This window comes from Calliphora vicina, chromosome 4, assembly GCF_958450345.1.
Source record: "Calliphora vicina chromosome 4, idCalVici1.1, whole genome shotgun sequence".
Classification (NCBI taxonomy): Eukaryota; Metazoa; Arthropoda; class Insecta; order Diptera; family Calliphoridae; genus Calliphora; species Calliphora vicina.
In genome coordinates this window covers 102861268-102872706 of record NC_088783.1, presented here as the reverse complement: position 1 = coordinate 102872706, position 11439 = coordinate 102861268, and the positions used below count along the sequence as shown (strand labels likewise).

Below are 11439 nucleotides of genomic sequence, written 5' to 3'. Positions count from 1 at the left end.
TTTCGCCGTATTTTATTTGTGGTAGAATTTCATTTATAGCATGGTACAATCAGTTACCAGGTACAATTATTAGAGAGAGTTTCCAATGTTCACCCCTAAAACGTCAAACTATGTATTTAATCACTTAACTTTTTTTAATTTGTTACCGCGATATTTTTTTAATTTGTTACGTTTTAACTGAAATTATACACACATATTAAAAAAATATAGTTTTTCTTCAATTGTTAGTAAATTTTTGTAATAAAAATTTAAATTCAATTATTTTTTTTTGGCATTTCCTTTTTATATTTTTTAATTTTCTTTTGTTTGACGTTATAGGAAATGTATAATTGAGAACATACTTTCTACTAATTGTACCTTGCTAATTCTACAATGATTTATAGAACAGAGTTTAAATTTTTGGTGTTGAAAATAGAAGAAAATTTAAATAAATTAAAATTTAAAATTTTTTTATAGAACTCTATGTGTCTGGTGAACATTAAAAAAGGCACCAATACAACCTCAAAACCATAGACAACAACTAGATAGGTAACTGAGAGCCAAAAACGTAAGTCTGTTGTCAAAAACCTAATTCATGAGAATGTATTGCATGTATTTTGTTATTGTATCACCCGTATGTGTGAAAGAGAGTAATTTTTCCATATATATTACTCTCTCCTTCCGTTCTATGTGTTTATTCTATGTTATTCGATGTTCTAGGGCAGAGGTTCGCAAAAATAAATCCTCTCACCAAGGTTACCAACTCTTCAGCTCAGAAAATGGCTAGATATTGAATTAAAAATGGCTAGAAATGGCTAAAACCCAAAAATAACAATACAAATTCATAAATATTACATTTCTTGACCCCATTACCACGAATTCTGGTTATGTATTAACTAATAGTTATACTGACAGTTTTCAAAAATAATTTTTACCGACTTCGTGTTAATGGGGTTTAGCAGATTAACCCCCACTTTTTCAATCTCCGGTTATAATTTTTCGTAACGATATACTTCCAATTAATAGAATTTTTGTATGAGAACTGTCAGTATATCGTCACGATAAAAAATAACCAGAGATTGAAGAAATGGGGATAATTATTGTAATACCAATAATTTCTTTTTCCTTTTTGATAAATTAAACAAATAAAAAATACTGTTTTATTTTTTAAAAAATTCCAAAAATGTTCAAGAAAAGTATAAAATAAAAAAGGCTAAGACAAAATTAAATGGCTAGATTTAATCTATTTTAAATTTCGTAGATTTCTTTAAACTCAATTATTGAAATTAAACAAGTAAGAGAGCTATATTCGGCTGTGCCGAATCTTATATACCCTTCACCAAATTATACTTCAAAATAAAAATTTCAAATATTTTTAGGTAAACAAAATTTTATTTTTTTCCAAAGTTGTTTTTTTTTCATTTTTTGGAATAAACAATTTTCGAATTGTTAATTAAATTTTTTTTTTAATTAATTAAAATTTTTTTTTTCAATTAAAATTTTTTTTTTAAATTTGAAAAAATTTTTTTTTGGACAAAAACAATTCGCGTTAAAAAATATTTTTTCCGATATTGACCCATTGTAGGTCCAACTTACTATGGTCTTATATACGTCGTTGCAAAGGTCTTTGAAATATCTATCATTAGATATCCATATTGTCAATATTAATGTCTTAGTAATCCAGATATAGGTCAAAAATCGATGTTGTCCTGGTTTTTTCCTCATATCTCAGCCATTTGTAGACCGATTTTGCTGATTTTAAATAGGAAAAAGCATGTCTGACAGAATTATTGAAGATTTAGATCCCGAAGATATCTGGGGTCTTCAGAAAATTGATTTCAACAGACGGACATGGCTTAATCGACTCCGCTATCTATAAGGATTCAGAATACAGTGCCGGGGAAAAAATAGCACTATAGCCATTGTTAGACTTTGTGCTTGATTTCAACTTGTATATTCTATTTGAATTGAGCTTGAAACACGTTAATGACATGTGATATTTAATTGCATTAAGAAAACAAGAATATTTGTTATATTTACATATTTAGTTCGAAAAATATTATTAGCAAAAAAACAATTGACACTTCAAAATTGGGCGGTAAAAAATAGCACTATGAATATTAGCTTATACAAAAACAAAATAATACAATAAAAAAAAGAAAAAAATTAAGAAAATATAAAATAAATGGAAGGTTTTAATATTTTGTTGCATGGCCTTTGTTGGCAATAACCGCAGCATATCGATTTGACATTGAATTGACTAAGTCCTCACATCTTTTTTCGGAATTTTTTCCCACGACTCCTTAATTACTTTCCATAGCTGCTCGTTGTTAGTAGGTTTTGCTTCTGACACACTTTTTTAAACGTCAGCCCAAAGATTTTCAATTGGGTTCAGGTCTTGCGACTGAGCAGGCCACTTCATAATATTAATGGCATGGTCTAAAAACCATTGTCGAGCCTTTCTGCTGGTATGTTTGGGATCGTTGTCGTTGGAAGACCCATAACAAAGGCATTTCCTCTTCAGCATAAGGCAACATCACGTTTTCCAATATATCAACGCAAACATGTTGTTTTTTATCCAATATATTGGCCCCACTCCGTAGTATGAAAAACATGGCCAAACCATTACACATGAACCTCTGTGCTTTATGGTCATAGAAGTGAATCTTGGGTTATATTCTACTTTAGGTGGTCGTCTTACATACGAACGAGATCCTTTTCCACCATACAGCACAATTTTGCTCTCATCCGTCCACAAAATATTTCTCCATTTACTGACTGGCCAGTCAAGGTGCTGCTTTGCAAATTCCAAACGATTCCGCACATGTTTTGATGACAACAGAGGAACTTTTCGTGGGCTACAAGCTTTAAGATTATTTTCTCTCAATCGATTACGAACTGTTTCAACACATGCTTCTATCTGAATCTCCTTTTTTAGCACTGTAGCTGGCTTAAACGAATCTTTTTTGCTTTCACGGACCAATATTTTTACCAATAGGTTGGACATGGCAGGTTTTCTTTCACGGGTTTCGATTTTTTTGTGTATACAAGAGCGTTCCGAATCATTTTATTTGAACAGTTGAGTATTTGTCCTATTTCGGCATATGTTTTGCCTTCTGAGTACATTTTTTTAATTATTTCTCTTTTTTCTTCCGTACAATGTTTTCCGCGGTCCATTATTGGTAAATCTTTAATACTTTTATCACGAAAATGTATTATATTTTTAAAAATAAATTGCCTAATTACAGAACACGCATAAAAAACAACATGTTATATACTAAAGAAGCAGCTTACTAGTGTATCCAAAACCGAAAACCGGTCAACCGGTTTTTTCATCATTGTAAACTCCACCGGTTTCAGTTTTTTTAACTTTTCGGTGTTTTTACAAACCGGTTTTTGTAAGACGGTTAACCAGTTTTAATGAAATATGTTTTCTAAAGCTCATTCAAATATATTTAAGAAAAACTTTGATACCATTTTTAAAAATATTAATTTATTTTATAGAAAATTATAGCATTTGACAATATTTCGTAAAAGATGTAAAATAAAAAGATATAAAATTAAGAATTAAAAAATGCAAAATTTCCGAAGATTTAGTACACAATTCATAACACATTTCCCAATAGCGTCCACAAATAAAAATAAATTTAAGAACTTTTTCATATTAAATAAAAATTGAATATACATAAACCGGTTAACCGGTTTTTTTGAAGACAAAAACCGAAACCGTTTAACCGGGTTTTTTTAAAATACTATAATCAAAACCGGTTTTTTGGACACTCTACAGCTTACAAAGCAAAACAAAGATCAGTTTTATTTTTTTTACCGTTAGATTTCACATTGCACTCTTAAAATTCTTTAATACAAAAAAAAAAAACGTAGAAGTTAAGAGAGTCGATATCTTTAAGAAAGATAGTATTCATATCACTGTATATTACAGAAAACTAAAAACAATATGAAATGTATAGTAAAAGTTTTATATGAAGAGAAAGCATATACTCGATATAAGTGGTATTTTTTTACCGGCACTGTTATATACTTTATAGGGTCGGGAAATTACAAACGGAATGACAAACTTATATATACCCTTCTTACGAAGGTGAAGGGTATAAAAACTGTATTTAGAGGTAACGAAATTTACTATTATATCGATAACGGTAATTGCAGTTATTTCGGTAACGGTAATTGAGATGTAAGGGTATTTGAGGGATAACGCTACCTTAAAAATGATAAATAATCACCCCTTTTATGTTAGTCGTTGTCGACAACAAAAAAATGGTATATGTTTCGCCGATATCGATAAGAATTATTAACTATTGGCAGCGTTTTGTACTTTATTTAACCCGACTTATAAAATTACAAAATTCTGTCAATAGTAACCAATTGTTATCGATATCGACGAAACATATACCATTTTTTGCTGTCGACGTGACTTTGTGTCGACAACGACTTTTTATATTGTCATTATTTCCCTTCTCACGAAGGTGAAGGGTATAAAAACTGTATTTAGAGATAACGAAATTTACTATTATATCGATAACGGTAATTGAAGTTATTTCGGTAACGGTATTTGAGGGATAACGCTACCTATCGCTTACGGTAGCCAACTTTAGAAATGTGTTGGCGATTTATGTCCTTTTTTGATTTTATTTTTTTAGAGTCTTATAACGTTTTTTTTATTTTTATCGATTTAACTCTGTAATTTGATTTAAAGTCTCTATTGTCACTAAAGTTGCTCTTAAAAACAAATGGAGTAAATTTTAAAATTATCAAATAATTTCTTAAACAATTTTTGATTTAAATTTTTTGATTAAAATTAAATAAATAAACTAATAATTAATTATATATTTAGTAACATAGTTACACTATTCCATTTGACTGAGACAATAAATTCTAACCCAGAATTTAGTTTAATAGTGAACCTTCAAAGATTGATTTTTTACATTCGGTGCTCGGCTACCTAGAGAAATAGATTTTTGTTAATTCTGTGCTAGTAATTCTTGATTAGAGCCAGTGAAACATAGAATAATAAATAAAGGGAAGAGAAGGGAGAGAGAATATCAATGAAAAAAATTATACTAAAAATTACTTCATAAAAAAATGACTATAAACAAAAAAAGTTAGTTTGTGTTAACTCCTTCCAATGCCTAAATAAAAAAAATAATTTTATAGAACCTAAATACCAGTTTATTACAGGGTCTCAGACAGAAATGGCTACGATGAACTATGGTATATAGTTAGATATGATCTAGTTAAGCATCATTATCAGGGGAATAGACTGGCAATTTGGAATGACAGTCCCCAGGGAGAATCCCTAGAATATATAAAAAATATGTTTCAAAATATGTAATTTTATTTTCTTAATAAATTAGTGCATATATTTTAAATATAATAATTATATGATTAAGCTATTTTTTTCAGTTTCCACTTTGCTCCCATGTGTTCGCATGTGCTGTAATACACCAATTTTAAGCTTAAATGTTTTACCGCATAGTTTGCATGCATGATTTCTCGCATCTTCGTGGGTAACAGCATGTGTCTTTAATGCTCTACTGGTAATAAATCCTTTGCCACATATGTTACAAACATGTGAACGTATATTCATATGCGAATTCATATGATCGACATAACGATATTTTGTGTAATAGCCCTTGGAACAAATATGGCATGTATGAGAAAAACGTTTTTGATGTTGTCTTTGGTGTTTTCTAAAACTGTTAGATTGACGATAGGATGCACCACATATTTCGCAGCAATATGGCCTAGCGTCGGTATGTGTTAGCAAATGTATTTTGAGATCGGAATGCCTTAGGAACTTCATATTGCATATTTTACAAATAAATTGAAGATCCTCTAAATGACGTTTGGCATGTGTTGTGTAAGAAGCAACAGTTTTGAATTCTTGATCGCACTGAGAGCATTTAAGAGCTGCTGAACCATCATGTTGAGATTTGTGAATTCTATAACATAATGGTTTTGTATAAATACCACTACATTCAGAACAATTGAAAGGTCCCTCGTGATCCTCCAAAAAAGTCATGTGCTCGTAGTAGTTTGGTGAATTATCTTTCTTAGTATGTTGCAAATCCTCTGGAGTGGATATTCCCAATCTTCTTCTTTTTTCCCTTGAACAATATTCATGAATAGTATGTAAATATCGTTCAAGAGTACATCCATCAATTTTGAGATTCATATTGGATTCCAAAGCTTTTAACATTTCGTCGATAGCATCATTACGTTTATTTAAACATATATTTTCAATAAGATGTGTGTTCCAAAGATTAGGAAATCCTTCATAAATTTTTAATATTTCTTTAATTTGTTCTAATGTTAAATCGGGCAGATTTGTATCCAAATGCTGCATTCGAATTATTACTTTTGATCTCAAGAAATGCAAATCATCATAAAACCAACACAATTTAACTTTCTTCTCTGGTTTCCTTTCATATTTACTTGGTTTTTTATTGCTTTTCTTTCCTTTCGTTTCTTTCTTTTTATTATTTTGGTAATGCATTCTTTTAAAATTATCTCGATGTTTTGCATTAATATGAGAGATTATTTCAGCAGTCTCATCCCAACTAAGCTCTAAAGAGCACATTTTATTAAGATCTTGAGTAATTTCCTCTAAATATTGTTTCTTTTTGTCTTTTAACCGATAAAATGGAGCGTATTTGTCCCATAAATTTGGCTGTTTTTTGTATAGTTCTATTAGTGCTAACACATTTTTTTTAGATTTCATGAATTCATCTACGAATGGTGATAATTTTACGTTTTTTTTATTTTGCATTTCTTTTTTGAACTGCAATGTGTTTAAAATGTTGTTAAAAGAATATTTGAATAATAATTGCTTTACACTATACCTCATCATCACCATCATCGGTTTCGGAGTCATCGGGTTTTGATTCAGTGCTATTTTTCTTTCTTCTATTTGTTGGTGCTTTAATTACCTGAAATATATTTTAAATGTAGTTTAAAGTATAATATTATTTAAAGTGTAACTTTTCACTTTACCTCATCCGTTTCAGTTTCGGAGTCTTCGGCTTTGTTCTTTCTTCTAGTTGTTCGTGCTTTTCTTACCTGAAATATATTATAAATATTAGTTAAAGAATAACTAATTTCTTTAATGAATAATGAAATATTTACTTTCAAGTTTACTTCATCCTCATCGGTTTCGGAGTCATCGGATTTTTTCTTTCTTTTATTTGTATGTGATTTTATTACCTGTAATATATTTTAAATTTTATTTAGAGAATAAACAATAATTTTCTAATCTCTTTACATAATCTTCATCTAAATCGGTATCATCATCATCGGGTTGAAATTCATCTGGGCTATCAAATACATCTTCGAATTCATCCAGATTTTCTACATCGTAACTTTTAATACAGGTTGTTAAGTCTTTTGAAATTGTTTCAACATTTGTTTTGCTCTTTTCTTCATCAATTTCAGATTTTACTGGAAATAATGGATCTTCCTAAAAATAAATCATTTGAACATACATAAATAGAATTAAAATAATACTACAATATAAATTTATTTGTTGAGATCTTTTAATCAGTGGGGTGCGACTAGCCGGCCTTTGTTTTAAGTAGAAAATAGTATAATTATAGCAAAGAAAAATGTTCCAAAAGAATTTGTAAAATATCAGACCGACAATCCGTTAAAATATGACAAGACATTCTATACCAATAGTGGGATTATATGTAGTTTAAATTGGCAATTAGCATAAATGTTTTTATTGTTGCAAAGTTATTATTGTCAAAAATCCGTCATCCGTCCACAATGGGGTTAATCCAAATCGGCATCGATTAATATTTTTCACTTAATCGCCAGCCAATATGATTAGTAGGATAACATCGGCATACATATGTACATACATATGTATGTATATGCATGAATTGAAAAAAGTCTGCATTTATTTTTTCTATAGTTAATAGCCAATACTTACTAATTCTTCCAGTTTTATTGCAAGATGTTCAATACCAACTCCTTCACTTTCCATTTCAACATCATGTACATTTTCAAATTGCGTTTTGGTGTCATGTTCCTCTAATGATAAAACGTCTTTAAAGTGCTCTTGAATGTGTGTAATAAATGACTCCAAGATGAAATGAACCTCTTTACACTCAAAACATTTTAAGATAATAGAATTTTGATAGTTTTTTAATGGGGATCTCAGGATTTCACCACATTTAATATAGCTAGTATAATCTTGAATATTTTGTATTTGTGTCCCCATTTTTCCAAAATATGTTTTTCTCGAAGAAAAAAAATTATGCTGTAGTTGCTAATAAATGTAATCTAAATACTATACAAAATTGGGGTATGTTTAGTTGTTTACATGGAATTGTTTGTATTGTCTTCTTCAAGGCGAATTTATATAAGGTGTAGTCAGTCACATAATTTATTTTCGCTTGTTGGGTTCTAACGCCAACTCTTGTTTTTTATATTTCAATACCTACATATATTCTTATTAATAACATATTTATTTTTACATATGTAAATAAATTAATTTATCGCTATTAAATTATCCATACTATTAATAATTTTAATACACATTTTTAATTTTTCATTTGTTTTTTGACATTTGGAAAGACAAATTGTTGTTTCTGAACAGCCACCACCTTACATAAATTCGCCTTGGTCTTCTTCTTTTAGTCTGGTAGCAGTAGCACCTTTGTAGGGTTCTATAGCTGAAACAAAAAGTCGACTTTTCGACTTTTTCCGTTTTTTAAAAAGTCGACTTTTCGAACTTTCGACTTTTTAGTTAAATCGACTTTTTTCGACTTTGCGACTTTTTATACCCTTCACCTTCGTGAGAAGGGTATATATAACTTTGTCATTCCGTTTGTAATTTCTACATTTTTCATTTCCGACCCTATAAAGTATATATATTCTGGATCCTTATAGATAGCGGAGTCGATTAAGCCATGTCCGTCTGTCTGTCTGTTGAAATCAGTTTTCTGATGACCCCAGATATCTTCGGGATCCAAATCTTCAATAATTCTATCAGACATGCTTTCGAGAATTTTGCTATTTAAAATCAGCAAAATCGGTCCACAAATGGCTGAGATATGAGGAAAAAACCAAGACAACCACGATTTGTGACCTATTTTTTACCTATATCTGGATTACTAAGACATTAATATAGACAAATAATATCTAATGATAGATATTTCAAAGACATTTGCAACGACGTATATAAGACCATAGTAAGTTGGACCTACAATGGGCCAAAATCGGGAAAAAAAATTTTAACCCGATTTTTTTTTTTTTAAAAAAAAATTTAAAAAACAAAAAAAAATTTTAAAATTTAAAAAAAAAAAAATTAAAATTTATAATTTAAAAAAAAAAAAATTTTAAATTTAAAAATAAAAATTTTTTAAAATTTAAAAAAAAAAAATTAAATTTAAAAAAAAAAATTTTAAATCGAAAAAAATTTTTTTCCAAAAAATTAAAAAAACAACTGAAAAAAAATTAAATTTTGTTTACCTAAAAATATTTAAAATTTTGAAGTATAATTTGGTGAAGGGTATATAAGATTCGGCACAGCCGAATATAGCACTCTTACTTGTTTAGACTATTTTCGACTTTTTTAGACTATTTTCGACTTTTTTCAACTTTTTACCATTTCTTGTAAAAAATACATAGTTTCTACATAGTTCTAGCAATAAAATTTATCAAGGCGATAATAATGTTGTGTAGAAAAAAGCTTTAATTTATAAACATTTATTTATTATTTATATTAGCATATACCACAAAAAATGCAAGTGTACCAAATTGCAATAGTTTTAGTATAATGTTGCAATTAAATTTTTTTTTAACAATCTAAAAAGTCGACTTTTATCGACTATTCGACTTTTATCGACTATTTTCAACTTTTATCGACTATTCGACTTTTTTCGACTTTTATCGACTATTCGACTTTTGAGATAACATAATCGATTGTTCGACTTTTTTCCGACCAAAAAGTCAATTTTTCTTTTCGACTTTTTTCAGCAAAAAGTCGATTGTTCGAACATTTGTTTTGTGGTGAAAAAATGCCAAAACAAAAGAATTTTCAATAAAATTAAAGAAAATGTGAGTATTTATACATTTTAAAAGGAATAAAATAAGAAAATTGTGTGTATAAAACAATTGTTACTGGAAAAGCGTTCATTTACTTTTTACTATTTTTGAGAAATTAAGAGAGTAATTTTGTAAATTTTGATTTTATTCTCTCGTTGCAAGTATTTACTGGGAAAGTAAATGAACAGACCTATTGTTAGTAATTTTTAAAAAATTATGGAAATAATATGATAAATATGAAGTAATGAAGTCTGAGTATCAGAAATGAGATTTCTTTTTAATTTGTTATTAATCTTTTGATAAATTTTATATACCTATTTAAGCGTTGATTTGCATCAAATGCATTTTTGCCATTTATTTTTCATGTTCGCAAATAAAAGTCACAAGCTGACCTTTACGAAAAAAGTAAATTATAAATCACTCATCCAGATTATTTTTTGTATTTGTTTCTTTTCTGTTTCTCTCAAGGCATATTTAACATCTTGGTTTCTCTCAACCCCAAACCTAAAATGTTCTCGAATAAATCACTCTCTCAGTGATATATCACAAAAAATTACTTTTAAATGGCTGCAAATGAGAATTTACCATTGAAATAAAAGTGAACCCGTTATTTTCGGTCTCTGCGGACGAGTAAGCTAGCTTCCGAAACCGGTTATAGTCAGGGGGATGAACCCCGTTCATTTTGCGAACATTCGATAGGATTTAAAAAAAATTATTAAAAGTAATCCAATAAGAATAAAACGAATATAAAAAGTAGCAAGAGACAGAAAGAAAAATATTAGTTAGTTTTTTTTTTACTTTGCAGAAAAACACACTCAAAGTCAGTAAACGCTAAAAACTGCCATCAATGAAAAAACACGACCTTACACCGCGAATGCCCGGCGGAGATTGATTCAGGAAATATGTTTTAATAAAAATGTACCAAAAGTACACTTTAAAATTTAAATTCTTAAAAAGTACCCACAAGATTTCTTTACCTCTTTGTTAAGGGCAGAACACATTCTAAATTTTATTTCCAGAAGAAAATACAACTGTTACAAGAGTATTCTGAAAAAGTAACAGACAGTTGTAATAAATTTTAAATTTAACTTCATAATACCCCCATTTAGTTATACGGTTGGTTAAAATTATTTGTGTATGAAAACTGTCAGTTTAACTATTAGTTAACACATAACCAGACTTCGTGTTAATGGGAGTTAGGTATTATGTTTTGGATATACAAAGTTTTATCCTTTATTGCTCATTTTAGCATCCTAACGTCTGAACTTTCCAAAATCATTAATGCAGTGATCTCACAACTATTGCATTAAAAAAATGTTTAACGTAAAAAATAAAGCAGTGTTTCAATTTGATGCATTTATGCAATATTACTAGTATTTGAGAACGTACCCA

General features: G+C 28.9%; 1 protein-coding gene across 1 annotated transcript; it reads right to left on the bottom strand.

Moving 5' to 3' along the window:
* Nucleotides 1-5314: 5314 nt before the first annotated feature.
* LOC135956974 (zinc finger protein 432-like) lies at nucleotides 5315-8321 on the bottom strand. Its single transcript, XM_065507612.1, has 6 exons — nucleotides 7928-8321; nucleotides 7259-7453; nucleotides 7123-7200; nucleotides 6991-7056; nucleotides 6840-6926; nucleotides 5315-6778 (listed from the first exon to the last, which is right to left on the bottom strand). Exons 1-6 carry the CDS (start codon nucleotides 8216-8218, stop codon nucleotides 5375-5377), a joined length of 2121 nt encoding a protein of 706 aa, XP_065363684.1. The 5' UTR covers nucleotides 8219-8321; the 3' UTR covers nucleotides 5315-5374.
* Between the last annotated feature and the right edge of the window lie 3118 nt (nucleotides 8322-11439).

Coding starts and splice junctions, on each gene's coding strand:
- LOC135956974 (XM_065507612.1), bottom strand. CDS start 8,218: ATGGGGACACAAATACAAAATATTCAAGATTATACTAGCTATATTAAA. Junction 7,201..7,258: donor CCGATTTAGATGAAGATTAT/GTAAAGAGATTA, acceptor AATATATTACAG/GTAATAAAATCACATACAAA. Junction 6,779..6,839: donor CCGATGATGGTGATGATGAG/GTATAGTGTAAA, acceptor AACACATTGCAG/TTCAAAAAAGAAATGCAAAA.